Genomic DNA, 15,679 nt, shown 5'->3' with positions numbered 1-15,679 from the left:
TAATAATTCCCCACATTCAGCCTGAGGGTAAGTATAAGCTGGGTGAGCTTCCTATTTATTTACTTGGCAATAGAGACATGCGAAGGGGTTGATTATTTGTAGTCTTTATGACAGGGATTGAAAGGGAGAGATGCGGGCCGGCGCTGCCGCAGGTGAGAGGGAAGTGGGCTCACGTGGTCTCTCTGGGGTCTTCTGGAAAGGAGGCAGAAGTAGCAATCATGCTTGTTTAGTGTGTTACAGTGTTCCATGCTTTTTCACATGCCTGGAAGCATGGACTCCTTGAGAACTAGATACTCTGATTCCTTTCAGTGTTTGAGGCCTAGAGTAGGCGACTTGCCTAAGATTGCAGATGGGTAGAAGTAGGGCTGGGACCTGAAACCAGCACTTGTGACAGTAAATTTCAGGTTCACTCTCTTTTATCCCACAGTGTTCCCTGGAGACGGTCCACGGAAAGTTACTGAGCAGACCCGACGGTGTGGAGGCTTGAGGCTGCCCACAGGGCCCTTCCCTGCCCTAGCAGGCCTGCTCCTCGCCGCTGCTCCCTGACGCCTCTCTTGTTCTGTCTCACCACCCACCTTTCCCCATCTCTATGGCTGTGGGCAGCTATGATCTCAACCCAAATTTTGCAAAAGTGTTTACTTATTGCTCAAATATAAAGGCAAAGGACATTGATAATATTAGGAAAAAACCCTCCTCTAATCCCTAATAAATCTAGGATACTTTTAAAGGTTGGCTTCTCTGCATTATTAATTTTTGTGAGTTCATTGTGTATTTATTTAGCTTTAGTTAACATTGTATCATAAGTATTTCTAGTGCTGCTACAGAGTTTCCATGATGATAGTTTTAAATAATTGTATCTAAGTGGGAAGCCATCATTTTTCTGAGTTTGGACATTTAGGGGTTTTCCCCCTAAGTTATTTGCTGTTCTCCATCCTCATCATCAAGTTTTGGGTGACAGCTACCATTTATTGGAGTCCAAAGGGCAAACACACAGTTTTGTTGGCTGACACTGATGCTCGTAATAAACTTCACCCTCTGCTTGCTCTCTGGGTCAGTGCTTCCCGGAAAGTGGTCCTACACACCAGCGCTGGTCCAGGGAACTCTGTTACTGGTTTGAGAGGAGATAAATACAGAATTTGAGCATAAGTACTTAGGAACTTAATTATTTGTCCCCTTTTTGCAAGAGAACAATTTTATGTTTGTTGAATCTAAAATAAACAACTGAGGCTTATATTTTACATGTCTCAAAAATCTCTTTTTAAAGGTAATTCATTTTTATTTTGTTTTACAAAAGCGTTGGCCTACAATAGACAGGGAATGAAAAGCAAAAGAGGTTTCAGGAGCGTTGGTCTTTTGGTCTAGAAGATAGCGTTCGGTTGGGGTAGCTGCTCAGTGAATCTACAGTCACAGACCAAATGCTACAGGACCTCACCTGTTTTGTATGTGAGGAGCCTGAGGCATAGAGAGAAGCAGAAATGCATTCAGCAAAATGTGGGCTGTCTTTGGACGGAGTCCCCTGCTTCCACTTGCACTCCGTGATCACAATACAATGTTCCATGTGATTAAAATGTGGGGTGTGCATGGCAATGACAACAATGGGGGGCAGAAGCAGGGGCGGGGACAAAACTTTTATTCTGCCATAATTCTATGGTACCAGATGTCTCCACTCTTGTCCCAGCTGTGGTCCCAAGGTGACTGGACATCCTCCAGCTTTACCCCAGATTTCCTGGACAACCCCCTCCCCGCTAAAAAAACAACTCAATGGTGAAGTTTCTCCAGAAGATATCAGCTAATAATTTGGGGTGAAATTGTAGAGGAGTTTCCAGCAACTTGATCCTGAGAGATTACTGCATTCTGATCTCTAAATGGAAAGAGATGAATGATAAATGATCAAGTTGGGGAAGTTCATCTACACTGCAATTTCTGCAACTAATAGGTATGAAGTTTTACACATATGGTGCTGGCAGACAAAATAAACACAAATACTCTCCTCCCAGGATTTGGAAAGTGCCCCGCCCAGTTAATGCTCGTGTGTATATATAGAGGCTGAGCCAGCTCTCTTGCAAAGGAGCCTCCTCCTTCCTGCCCTGGCTTCTGCTGCCTTCCAGCTGGGCCCTCTCTCTTGCCTGCTTGCCCGGATGCTCCAGCAGCCATGAGCCGCCAGTTTAGCTCTCGGTCTGCGTTTAGCTCAAGGAGCAAGCGGGTTTACAGCCTTGGCTCTTCTGCAGGCTCTGGTGGTGGGAGGTGGGCTGTGGGGTCTGCATGTCAGGCCCGAGGGTGGTATGGAGGTGGAGGGTATGGGGGCTACGTGAGGGGGTTTGGTTCCCAGAGCCTGTACAATTTGGGTGGCAGTAAAAGCATCTCAGTGAACCTAGTGGAGAGAAGCACCAGTGGTTTCCGCCAGGGTGGGGGAGGAGGAGGGGGAGGGGCACTTGGAGGAGCCAGACACTTTAGGGGTGGTGGCTCTGGAGGTGGTGGTGGCTTTGGAGGTGGTGGTGGTTCCGGAAGTGGTGCTTTTGGGGGTGGTGGATCTAGAGGTGGTAGCTTTGGAGGTGGTGCCTTTGGGGGGGGTGGCTATGGAGGTGGTGGCTATGGAGGAGGTGGTTTTGGCGGTAGCAATTTTGGGCTTGGGGCCTTTGGTTTTTCTTGTCCCTGGGGGGGCATCCAAGAGGTGACTATTAATCAGAGCCTCCTACAACCACTTGACCTGGAGGTGGACCCTGAAATTCAAAGGATCAAGACCCGGGAACGGGAGCAGATCATGGATCTCAACAACAAGTTTGCCTCCTTCATTGACAAGGTGAGTGTAGCAAGGGCAGGCAGAGTGTCTGGGCCCTGACCACATGATTGACAGGGCCCTGGGCCCTTCTGTGTCTCACCACATTGTGCTGTCTCAGTTTGGTGTAAAGCACTTCTAGATGTGTATGTCCTGGGACCTTAAGGAAGCGTTTACCCCATTTAGGCCTCATTTTGACTTAATGAGGGAATTTGTCTCTATATTCCTTTTGGCAGAGAAACAGATAAGAGGTGTGAAAATCCCCAACAGATAAAATACATGGTGGAGTAACTGTATTCTCATTCATCATTATTCACCTCCCATTCACCCATCCATCATTCCTTCCTTCCTTCCTTCCTTCCTTCCTTCCTTCCTTCCTTCCTTCCTTCCTTCCTTCCTTCCATCCCAAAAACATTTACTAAGGATCTATTATATGCCAGACAATGTGCCACAAGGTGACTCCTCATCCTCATAGAGCTGAGGTAGAGCCTAGGTGAATACCCTGGTGAGCATCGCTGGGGCGAATGTCAACAGCATACTAAGCAGAATTCTGTCTGGGTTCCTCACTTTAACTCATTGAAGGGCAAGAATGGGCCAGATGAAGCCTTTCCCTAGCTCCCTGATTAAACCTTAGATTAGTTTTGGTCCAGGCCCATATCACCAAGCAGAGGCCGGTGGAAGACTCACAGTAAACACCTTCCTATGGCATTTCCTTTTGTCCAGAGATGGAGCCATGGTGGCTACTGTAGCATCCCCAGAAGGTTTTCGCCCTTGGAGATGTAGGGGGAAGCACCCGGGATTCTCTGACTTTCTTTCGGTCCCCGCAGGAGTTCTGTGTTGAGGCCAGAGCTTGACTGGCGGTCATGACAGCAGAGTAGCCATGGACAAGGACCAGCTTTGGGTTTTATACCCTGCCTCTGATATCTGGATAAAACCTGGGGGTGGGACAGAGTGTGTGAGCTGCGGGGAGCCGTAAGAGTGTTGAGGTCCATAGACAGCCAAAAAGGAGTTTAACAGAGCAAAGCGCTTCTGTCTATTTCTGATCACCTTGGATGGGAAATTTGGTTGAGTATCATTGCACATCAGGCACAGGCAGGGCCTGGGAATGCTTGACTGGAGCCAGGAGGTGATAGGTGAAGGAGACACCACTGGGAGGTCAAGTTTAGACCAAGGGAGGAGCAGGGACAAAAGTAGGTTTGGGGAGGGGTCAGTGAAATGACAACGGGCTGCTGGCAGTTGATCTCCTGAGACTCTCATTTAATTGTGGTTCCTGCCATTAATATGATACCTGTTTTCTGGCATGGACTGTGCAGGAAACTGTGGCTTCGTATCTTTCCTCAAGGGCATGGCCTGTGGTGACCATGAGGAGAGAGTTCTTATCCAGGAGGGCTTTGACCTGGCTGGAAGGGAGGTCTGGTCCTTCTGCTTCCACCCTTAACTCCATTCAGCCTATTCTTAGCATGGCATGAGAGCCATTCTTTAAAAATATCACATCGCTCCTCCATTTAAATCTTCTGTTGGCTTCTTGTATCATTTAGAATAAAAACTAAGTCCTTATATAGTCTGGCCCATCAACCCATAGCTGCTGCTAACCCCTGGTTTGCATTTGTGAGAATCGGGCAATGGTACCACCACTTGATGGAACAACGTTCAAGCTGCAAGTTTTAGTATCAGAGTAGGAGCTGGAATTTAGCTCCTCAGGGTACAAAGTTACTCTCTGGAGTGGCCTTGCATTCCCTCTCTCCCTTCTCTCCTGCTTGCCCCTTGCTTACCAGGACACTATTGCATTCTTGCCTCCTCTAGCACCCCAAGCACAGTCCTGCCTCAGGGCCTTTGCACTTGCTATTTCCTCTGCTTAGAACTCATCCCTCTAAAGAGTGGGCTGGCCTCCCCACTCAGGTCTTGGCTCAGATGCCACTGACTCAGAGAGGCCTTCTCTGATCTCCTCACTAACAGTGAGGATGCTCTCATCTCAGCATCCCCATCCACCATCTCTGTGTTACTTTTCTCCATAAACCCTACAGTCATTTGACATCCTGTATGTTTTGAATTTTGTTATTTTAATTTTATTATTTTTTAAATTTGCACCAGAGGACATATATATTTATTGATTTTTGAGACAGAGGTAAAGGGGGCAGGGAGAGAGAGAGAGAAACACCGATGTGAGAAACATCAGTGTCGCCTCCTGTATGTGCCCTGACCGGGGATTGAACTCACAACCTTGGTGTACAGAATGATGCTCCAACCAACTGAGCCACCTGGCCAAGGCTGTTTCATGTTTCTTTACAGTTTCTCTCTGAATAGAATGTAAACTCCTGGAAAGCATAAATTTTGTCTGTTTTGTTCATTATTGAATCTCCAGCATCCAGAACAGTGCCTGGCACTTGATAATGGCTCCACAGATCTGTGTTGAATGAAACATTGAGTCATCCCTTCATGGGTCAGGCTTGCCTCTCAGGGAGTAGAAATGGAGACAAAGGCTTCTTTAGAACAAATGACAAGGGAAAGGGACCCCAGGAAGAAAAAGGGATGTTTAATTCTTCCCATGGGAACACTGGCCTCACTTTGTTCAACTGATCTTGAATCCTCCATGCCAGGCAACTTCAAAGCCCTTAGTATTTCATTAGTCCAATACTTATAAATTGTCTTCTCTGGACTGGGCACTGCATGTCCATGGGTCTTAGCATCTGTGTCCACTGGAGGACAAAGCAAACATGCGTCTGCCTTCATGGGGCTCACACCTAGCAGAGAGGGCCATGCTAAAACGACACCAAAAGACTGCAAATCATGGTAGGTGTCATGGGGGAGAACAAGGGCTGATGGAGGGGACATACCGGGTTAGCCAGGCAAAGAGTTGGGGAGATCTGGGCTGCTGGAGGCACTAAGAGGTCTCCATGGCCTCAATGTCATGAACAGGAGGGACAGGGGCACAAAAAGTCAAGTAGAGAGTACTTTTTCCAGTAACAAGTTTAGCTCGGCATGATGCTAAATTTTATCTCTGTCAGCTGAGCTTCCCCTGAGTATTGCTGATGGGGAACACAGCCTAGGAGTGTTTTGGGGAGCCTGGGGAAAACTCACAAGGGCTTTCAATGATTTTTCTAGTTAAGTACCATTAAAATTGCCTGGCACCCCATGAAAGCTAGCCTCTGCTTTTGCAGATTGGGTGGCCTAATGAGAACCTTGGTTTCCTTGACTTGGGGGGGACTCAGGCTAAGCCCAAAACAGCCAGACTTGTCCTACTGCACTCTCATTGTTTGGCATGTAGATTCCCTGTGGAACCATAAAATTATTTCTCTTGATCTCCACAACATGGAGCACAGGTCTGTCTGTTCAATAGATTTCTCCACTCCCTGGGAGTGCCGCCCGAGTTAAAATATGCCAGGTGGCAGAAATTTCTACCAGGGGTGTTACAAGCCGTGCTGACAAACTTGTGAGAGCTGGTTTGCTTATCTCTGGTTCTGATAAGTCAAACAAAAAAATAAGCCACAAGAAACAGTGTTCTCTCTGTGCGTCTTTTCCAGCCTAGAGTCAGAACCCAAAGAGTGTCAACAAGGGCTGGACCCTCAGATGGGCAGTCTCTAGGGCTGGGGATTCTAGGCACCCTCTTTAGTGCCATATGGCAGGGGGTGTCCTTAGGGTTCTCTTCTGACAGTACAAGCAATGGATTTCCCACCCTCCCACAGCTCCTAGACAGATTCTGGAGAGAGTGTGTGTACTCACCTGAGCAAAGCATAGCCACATCCGTGGTCTTCACCTGACACGGGAGGGAAGGATCCGTCTGTGGGCAGCTGGCCAAGGAAAGCTGAGGGTAGACTATTATCATGCAAAGGACAGTTTATGTACTTGGTCTGCATAGCCAGCCAGCTCTCTGGACCCTGTACCTGACCTTTGTGTTCACAGTTTTGGAAAAGGTGTGCTGAGAAATTAGGATGGTGTCCACTTTTGATTCTCTGTATGGATGAAGGATATAGCAATCTGGGTGGTTCCTGAACACTAGACAACCCCCAAATCCTGACTTTGGGGCCCTGGAATGCATTACACAACATGACAAAGTGAGAACATTTACTTTTAAAATTCTGTTTGGGTTGTAAAATCATTTAAAGAGGTGGCCTTTCTGAAAAACATGGCGACACCCAGGCAAGTTGGTTCAGGAATCAGTTGATATTCTGAGCCAAATTGTTCTTTCCCTTCTCTTATTTTCTTCACTCTTCAATCACACTAAGTATTTCAACCACAAAGAGGAATGTGCCCGGGGCATGCCGGTGTTTCAGGTGCCCGATCACCATTCCCTCTTGTTGGCAGGGATTCACTGAGGGGGAGAGCAACAGCTCTGTGGTGTAAATGGGGGTAGCTAAGGGAAACAAGGGGCTGGGTTGGAGGAATTTACCTTTAACACCAGAGTTAGCTTAGTGTTAATGGCCAGTTGACTTTATAGCCATTGGTCAAGCATCAGCAACCAACACTGTGCTCATGTGTCCTGGTCCCAAAGAAAGGGATGCTCTCTGATCCCTTAAGGGCCCTTCCTGACTCTCTGAGTTCTGGACATGCTATAGGGCTGCCCATCCTCCTCCCCATGGGGATGCCTCTCAGATCCATGACCTGGGTTGAACTCGGAGGTCTCTTGCTCTTAGGTGCGATTCCTGGAGCAGCAGAATCAGGTGCTACAAACAAAATGGGAGCTGCTGCAGCAGATAAACACGTCAACTCGGACCAGCAACCTGGAGCCCATCTTGGAGAACTACATCAGCGATCTGCAGAAGCAGGTGGATTTCCTCAATGCAGAGCAGATGCGCCAGAATGCAGAGGTCATGAGCATGCAGGGTGTGGTGGAGGACTACAGGAACAAGTGAGGCACCAGGCGGGGCAAAGCACTTGGGGAGAAGCACAGTGGGAAACTGATTAGTGGGGAACACATTTGCTTCAGTGTTTCTGTGGAAGGGTTGGAGGAGGGCCATGGGCACAGCTGTGCAGGTTCTGCGCTGCACAACTGCAGGGGCACTGTTTTGCACATGGCAGCCCTGCTGTTGCCACTCAGCTCTCGATTGTGGGGGCTGGGCACACTAGCTCTATGGATATTGGAGCCAGATAAGCCTCAGTTGCAGTGTGAACTTTGCCACTTTCTGGCTGCCTGTAAGCTCATCTGTCTAAGCCTTTATTTTCACAGTAGTGAAGTGGGGATAGTAAGTACCCTTCTTGTTGGATTGCTGTGAGGGGTAGGTCGTGGCTCTCAAACTCCAGTATATATTGGCTCGTTAAAGTCATATTGATGGGGTAGGTCTGGGGTGGGGCTGGGGTGCTTGTGTTTCTAATACATCCGAGTGATGGTGATGCTGGGAGATGGGGGACCATGCTTTGATCTCCCTCACCCCCATAACTTTGGTTTAGTTGAAGTTATTCTTAGTAAGTTCTTAGGCTGTGTCTGCATCCACTAAGCACTCAGTAAGCAGTAGTTATTAATAATAATGGAAGGAGTGACAGGACTTGTTTAATCCTATATCAGCTGCTGTGCACCCTGCAGACAACTGAGCAGCCTCTCCCTCCCCATGCTGGAGGTGCAAGGAGCTGCTCTTAACATCACCTTGACAAGCCTACTGCTTTGGGCCAGTAGAGAGTCAAGGGTGTGTGAGTGGGAAGGGAGAAATGAAATTGGCACAGAAGGTGTTGAGGCGGGGGCAGAATCATAGGTGAAATTGTTTTCTCTTTAAAAATATTTAGTAGAAGTGGTTACTTAAGTTCTCAGTTAAAGAAATGATTGGGCTTGACAAAGTTACAAATAAAAAACGGACACTTTGGCGGTGTTCTATGTGGTCCTAGGTTTTCTGCCTTGGGTCATTGCCCCCTTTATTGACCTGGAGCACCAAGAGCTAGCTTGAGCTGTTTGCCAGTGAGAGAGGCAGGCCCTGGCAGGGGGTAGTCAGAGTCCAGGACAGTAAACATTTAAGGAATTCTGAGCCTCCCTGTGCAGGAAGAATTCCCCAGGAGCCAAGGGCAGTCCCTGCAGCCTGTCTATGTTTCTTATCTTCCCCCACAGATATGAGCAAGAAATCAATCAGAGGACCAGCAATGAGAATGACTTTGTCATCCTGAAGAAGGTGAGGCTTGGGGATGTCCTGAGGGGGACTGTGGGCCCAGGAGGCTGAGCAGAATGAGGAATTCCTGTGGAATGTGGTGTGGCTGAGAGATGGACAGGGCGACCTTGGGGGCCAGACTGTTGATTGTGTTGCCCAAATGCTGGGGCCCTTGCACTGAAGGGGAAAGTCTGAAAGTGATGCTAATCTGGATCTTTAGGGTTCCTTGAGTTTTTAATCTGTCCAGGGCCCTGAAAGTGAAATTAAATTAACTGACAGCTTTCGACTGTCACTTATGCATGGCCTTAGGACTTGGGGAGGGACCTAGCAAGGGACCTGCGGTGCTGTGTGTGACTCACCAAGGTGAAGAGCTTGGTGTCACACTTCCTTCTGGCCAGGAAACTTGGAGTTTGCAGGTCCTTTATTTGAGTGAGGTGAGGAAACTTTGAAGGCAAGGGGATAAATCCAGAGAAGCTTTGCCACTTGCCCGGTCCACCCATTCAGCTGGTGGCAGGCAACACCCAGACAAAAAGTCCGACTGTCTTTGCTTGCTGTTCAGGATGTGGATGCTGCTTACCTACAGAGAGTGGACCTACAGTCCAAGGCGGACATTCTGTCCGGGGAGGTCGATTTCCTGAAATATTTATTTGAGATGGTGAGTTCATGAAGAACCCTTGTCTTTTCTCACACCTCATAAGGCATTTGGGCTGCAAGACGGGGTGGCCTAAAACAAAATGATGCCCACTAGGGAATCCTCTCCTCAGTCACCTCAACCATCCTGTTAACCCCCAGTGCTCAGGACTCCTGGCTGGGTGTGCTGGAGATGGAGAGGCAGGGAGAGTCCTGAGTTAGGAGAAGGTGAAGCTGGTCCCACCTCTGTCTGGGAAATGAGGTTGATACCTGGGACATTCAGGGGCCAAACCAACCAGAAGTCTTCATCAGTGCTGGGAAGTCAGTGGGCCTGCTAGGGCACCCCATGGGGGAGGGCAGTGTGGATCTCAAAGGGAGCGAAGATGAAGACAGCAGTGGTGGGGAACAACAGCTTTTACCACCCTTGGTCCTACAGTCATCCATGTCCAACATCCCAGATGCTGTGCTGGGACATTTACTGTGTCCTGGGTATTTCCATTATACAGAGGAGAAAGCCAAGGCACTGAGAGATTAAATCAGTTGCTCAGTCACCCAGCTAGTCAGAGTAGAAACCAGACTCAAAAGTTAGTGTGAGTGGCTTCACAAGTGGAGTCCTTTCTACTGTTTCTGAGAGTCCTTGTGCTTTCAAGGAGCAAGTCTGCCTGTCAGAGGGCTCAGCTCAGGGTGGCGACCAAGCCAGAGTAAGGCAGAGCTACAGGGCACAGGAGCAGCATGATGGGCAGGTGACATCCACCAGGGCTCCGGGTTCAGGCTCTTTCTTCTCCCTGGAGACTAAGTCTGGGTGCCTTTACCTCTAGGTAAGTATCTCTCAGTGCATGGCAACAATTCAAAGAACTTTCCCCTGGGGAGTCCCACCTGGCCCAGGCTTCTGGCTTTTGCAGAGAGCCTTGAGGGGACAGAAGAGGAAAATTGAGGCTCCAGATGGACAGCAGAAGGAGTCAGCCTGTGGTCCATGCCTTGCAGGAGCTGTCCAATATGCAGACCCATATTAGCGACACCAATGTCATTGTGTCCATGGACAACAACCGCTCCCTGGACTTGGACAGCATCATCAGAGCCGTGCAGGCCCAGTATGAGGAGATCGCCCAGAGGAGCAAGGAGGAGACCGAGGCGCTATACCAGAGCAAGGTGAGCCCTGCCCGCCACTGGGCTCTGCACCCCAAACTCAATGTACCTCCCAGCACCTGCATTGTTTCTCTCTTATTTCTAAAGAAAAGCGTGTTTGTGATAGAAAACTTAGAAATTACAAATAAAGATGGCTCTCCTCCCTCTACCACTGTTAATATGTCAGCGTATTTTCTACCAGTTCTTTATAACTTAATATTTATTAAAAACTCGTATGTGCCGGACATTGCACTAAGTGCTTTATATTCCATTTGCTCCTTGCAGCAACCCTGTGAAGTAAGGGGGCCACGAGCCCTATGTTACATACAATAGAGTGTGAGGTTACCTAATTTCTTTAAGGTCTTGTGGCTGGCAAGTGGAAGGCGCAGAACTTAATTAAACTCAAGTGTGCCATCTTTCAACCATTATAATGTTTTTATTCCTATTTTTTTCTAATGAGATTTAAAAAAATATAGTTTTGCACTTTTCTCTTCTACTTATTATCACTGTGAATGCCTTTCTGTGATATTGAATATTTTCTACATCATACTTAATGGCAGTGTGGCATCCAGGTTAAGAACAGACCCTTGTTTTTAGATAAATTACTTTGTAGTTAAGTCTTTGGACACATTTGGTTACTTCTTTAACATAAATTGACCTGGACCTTTTTGAAGGTTGAAGACTCTGTGGTTAAGGGTAAAAGCCCAGTTACTAAATTCTGAGCAACTGGCCCTGGTTGGTGTGGCTTAGTGGATTGAGTGCTGGCCTGCGAACTGAAGGGTCGCTGGTTCGATTCCCAGTCAGGGCACATGCCTGGGTTGTGGGCCGGGTCCCCAGTTGGGGGCATGTGAGAAGAAACCACACAGTGATGCTTCTTTCCCTCTTTTTCTCTCTTCCTTCCCCTCTCTCTAAAATAAATAAATAAATAAATAAATAAATAAATAAATAAATAAATAAATAAAATCTTTAACAAAACATAAATTCTGAGCAACTGGCACTTGAGATCTGTTCTGTGATGGGTTACCTGGGGCCAATTCCAACCTCACTGGCCTCTGTCCCACTGCGCTGCTGGCAAATGTTCTGAAGGACATGGATTTCAGCATCAGACTGAGAAGATAAATGGTCAATAGTGAAACCATCAGAAGCAGAGATTCCCTTGAGCCAATCCTCCCATTGCTTCTTTCAGAGCAATAGCCTCTGGGAGGAATTCCTATTGCTGGGACCCTGTAGCCATGGAAAAGGAGAGAGAAAGGAAAATGCAAATAAACATGGAGCATGCACAGGGCCCCTGAGGAAATAAGGGCCTGACTGCCAGGGAAATCATCCTGGAAAAGGATAGGGAGAAATATGTCAGAGTAGAAAAAGTGAGAAGGGTCTCAGTGTGGGCAAGGACCAGTGTGAAGGCCTAGATGTGGGAAAAAGGAGGTAGAAAGGGCATAAAGAAGCAGTTTCTATTTCAGTTTCAGTATTTCAATAGAGGTGGTGGGGGTGGGGGGGGCGAGGGCGGTTTCGTCTGTCTGAAATGTAGGGCTGGCCCGACACTGGTGGGAATAAAGAGCCTTGGGTGTGTGTGTGTGTGGTCACAGCTCAGATGAGGGAGGTTTAGTATAGGTGTGAGTGGGGGGCGGGGATCTGGGAATTTTCCCAGGGGAGAGTATTCTTGGGTAGGGGCTGGGCAGGCAGACCCACTCCCTCCTAGAGGGGCTCATTGTGAGCAGCAGATTGGTCACGATGCTGCCTTTCCCCATCAGTACCAGGAACTCCAGGTGGCAGCAGGAAGACATGGAGACGATCTGAGGAACAGCAAGACGGAGATTGCAGAGCTCAACCGCACCATGCAGAGACTGCAAGCTGAGATCAGCAACGTCAAGAAGCAGGTGAGATGGGTGCTCAGGGTGGGCTGACCAGACGCTCCACCTCCCACGATGCCCTGCTGGATGGGGTTCCTGATACTGAACCCTTGCACACTTCTCTGTGACCGCCTCCTCACAGGTTGACCAGATGCACATGGTCATTTCGGATGCAGAGGAAAAAGGAAATCGGGCCCTTCAGGACGCGGGGCAGAAGCTGCAGGACATGGAGGAGGCCCTGCAGCAGTCCAAGGAGCGCTTGGCCCGGCTGCTGCGTGACTATCAGGCACTGCTGGGAGCCAAGCTGGCCCTGGACGTGGAGATCGCCACCTACCGCAGGCTGCTGGAGGGCGAGGAGAGCAGGTGGGTCATGTTTTGGGGAAAAAGTGCCGGTAGCACTGCTGGAGAAGGAGGACTGACTCTTTGGAGAGAAGACCATTCCAGCTCTTTTGGGAAGATTTGTAGCCCAGGGTGAACAGAAACATTCAAGTCAGAAGCAGAGGCCATGTGATTGGGCAAGGTCACTGTCATCATCTCCTGCTTCTAAGCAGAATCTTTCTGTGTCCCAACCCAAGCCACTGCAGCCAGGTGGTGACGCCTAATGCTAGAAGGCTTCAAGAAAATGCTTCAAATCATTTTTGGCCCACAGGTTCCCCACCCACTTTGCCCATCCATACACCATTCCCTGCACAACAAAGCTCAGGGACAGCCCTCCCTTCCCCTGGGACATCTCTGCTTCTGGTGTCTCCAGGCTGCTGCGTGCCTTCCTTTGGGCTTTGCAGGTCTGGCTAATGTGTGTGCTTTGGTTCTACAGGATGTCGGGAGAGCTGCAGAGCCTTGTGAGCATCTGTAAGTAGCAGATCCAGGACCTGGGCTGGTTGGTGCCGGGAGAGGGAGGGCTCAGCAGGGCTGCCCAGCAGGGAACTGGCACTGGGATGATAGTTTCCAGTCCCACACAGTGAGAACAAATGAGCAAACACGACTGCAGAGCCTGGAGAAATTCGTTGAAATAAATTATGATTTTAGCTGTAGATCCTTAATAATCAGCACTGCTTAGAACACCTTAGGGTATGTCAATAATGAAAACGTGCCCTCATGTCCCATTGTAGTATGAAGAATATTTTGGAAATGGGAATACTTTCATCCAGTGTATCTTTTTTGCAAGTCAGATGCTGCCAGTGATGAAGCCTGCGGGCAGCTGCCCTGAGGGTGGCTGCTGGCAGGCGGTGGGGAGGGCTCCCCGACCCGACCCAGTCCAGCTGACCCCGGTCTGCGCTGCCTCTCCCCCACAGCCGTGCAGAGCAGTCAGGTGTCTCTCAGCGGCGGCGCAGGAGGAGGCGGTGGTCGAGGCTCTGGAGGTTACGGCGGCGGCGGCGGCGGCGGCGGCGGCAGCCGGGGCTATGGCGGTGGAGGCTCCTATGAGGGTGGCGGGGGCTACGGAGGGGGCTCCCGAGGGGGCAGTGGAGGTGGTTATGGGAGCGGCAGCGGCAGCGGCAGCGGCAGCGGCGGAAACTACGGAGAGAGCAGCAAAGGCAGAAGCAAGTCGGAGGGCAGAAACAGTCGTTCCTCCAAACTGCAGATTATCCAGACTTCTACCAACACCTCCCACACGCATATCGTGGAGTAGAAGCGAAGTTTTCTGTGACCCTCGCTCCTGTCCCCTCCCTCGCGTCCTTCTCAATCCCTCTCATTTACCTTTTCCTGATGGGTCTCAGAAGTTTGGCCAATAAAGTCCACTCTATATGGAGAAGCGGGTAGGTCATGGCAAACAACAGACCTATCTGTGGAGGACCCTGGCTGGCTGTGGAAAAGTGTGTCACCTTCTCAGCTCACACGCCACACACTCTGAACAGGGCCCGCCCATTGCCCAAGTTAGCCTGGAGTGAAGAACATCTACAAGGTGGATAGTGGAGAGTCCACGTGAAACACACCTGTTTCTCAGTCCTGGGCTCCCTTTCCTGTCCCTGGGCTGCCCTAGGAACAAGAATCCATCCCTCAGGGACCCACAAAATGAGGCTTTTGGGTGTGTGGGGGATGATGAGGCAATCTTGCCCTTTTTTTTTTTTGTTTTTCTTCTCGACTTCCGTATCTTTTTTGCGTTTCTGTTGGTGAATGGAGAATGATGACAATCAATGAAGTTCTGTTCTGTCCTGCCCCTCCTGCCAGCTCCATTCTTTGGAAGCCTGGCCCTTTCTGAAACCTGCTCCATAATGGCCCTCTTGAGAACTGTCCAACAGGCCAGACACATGCAGCCCAGCTCTGCTCTGGCCAGGTGTCCAGGCCCTGAGCACTTTGAGGATCAGACTTGGATCTTAGGAAGTTTAGTCTGAACCCAGTTGCAAGATGCCCTTTGCTTGCAAGGTAGCTTAATGATCTTTCCCAGACCCCAAAGTCCCTTCTGCCTTCTGTTCTCTATGATGGAGCACTGTGTGAGAATTTGATTCTTCATTTTGGGCCTTACATAAGATGCTTGAGATGTACTGAAGGGGACAAGAAAGGGGAAGTATTGGTTAATTAATGGGCCTTGAGAGAGGGAAGGTGGCTTTGCTTCTAATGTCTGGAGTCACCTTTACTTGCTTGCTGAGTCCTCACACAACGCCCAAGCTTGTGGTTCTCCTGGAGCACCTGATGTGCCCAGTGTGGGTCCCTTGGGGACTGCTGTGACATCATCATTTCCTGGTTGGAGGTGTTTCTGCAATAAACTTTTCTGTGATCTTCAACTGCTCTTTGGTCAGGAGATGAGTTATTTTTTCTTTAATTTCTGCAGGCCTCTGACATTATTCATATTAGGGAAGTAAAGTTTATTATTTATCACACAAGTAGTACAGGATCTGGAAAAACCTGCAGACACAATCTTATTAATTGTTAAAGTGACTGATCATTCAAAAGTCAATTACATATTTGTTCAACAGGCAGTTATTTAGCTCTTAATGTGTGGCAGGCAGTGGCCTAGGCGCTGAGAATGCAGTGCTGAACAATGAACATATTTCTAAATCTGAAGGACACTTACAAAATGATATGGAGGAGGAGAAGGTTCAGAGGCCAGAAAAATTAGAACATGTGCCCAGCACAACAGGAACAGTGGGACCTGCAACGGGTCCCACTGTTGGGAATGGGAGGTCCCAACAGGTGCCTGGAGGGCTGGAAAGTGGAACAGGGCTGAGGAACAGAGTCTGCACAGGTGTGAGCAGGAAGTCAGGAAAGGGGCCTTCGGACGATTTACTCAGAGA

At 49.0% G+C, this 15,679-nt stretch overlaps 1 protein-coding gene across 2 annotated transcripts; it reads left to right on the top strand.

Moving 5' to 3' along the window:
• Positions 1–2,152: 2,152 nt before the first annotated feature.
• On the top strand, positions 2,153–14,458 carry KRT77 (keratin 77). Of its 2 annotated transcripts, XM_037135253.2 has the most exons (10): positions 2,153–2,489; positions 2,583–2,800; positions 7,408–7,622; positions 8,808–8,868; positions 9,404–9,499; positions 10,459–10,623; positions 12,351–12,476; positions 12,592–12,812; positions 13,264–13,298; positions 13,742–14,458. In XM_037135253.2, the coding sequence occupies exons 1-10, from the start codon at positions 2,153–2,155 to the stop codon at positions 14,074–14,076; spliced, it is 1,809 nt and encodes a 602-aa protein (XP_036991148.2). In that variant the 3' UTR covers positions 14,077–14,458. The 2 variants fall into 2 exon arrangements, with proteins under 2 accessions (XP_036991148.2, XP_036991138.2); XM_037135243.2 differs by having other exon boundaries at positions 2,153–2,800.
• The last annotated feature ends 1,221 nt before the right edge of the window (positions 14,459–15,679 follow it).

The sequence above is a fragment of the Artibeus jamaicensis genome, unplaced genomic scaffold, assembly GCF_021234435.1.
Source record: "Artibeus jamaicensis isolate MK-2021 breed Jamaican fruit bat unplaced genomic scaffold, CSHL_Jam_final contig_233, whole genome shotgun sequence".
NCBI classification, from domain to species: domain Eukaryota; kingdom Metazoa; phylum Chordata; class Mammalia; order Chiroptera; family Phyllostomidae; genus Artibeus; species Artibeus jamaicensis.
This window is presented reverse-complemented; position numbering and strand designations above follow the sequence as displayed.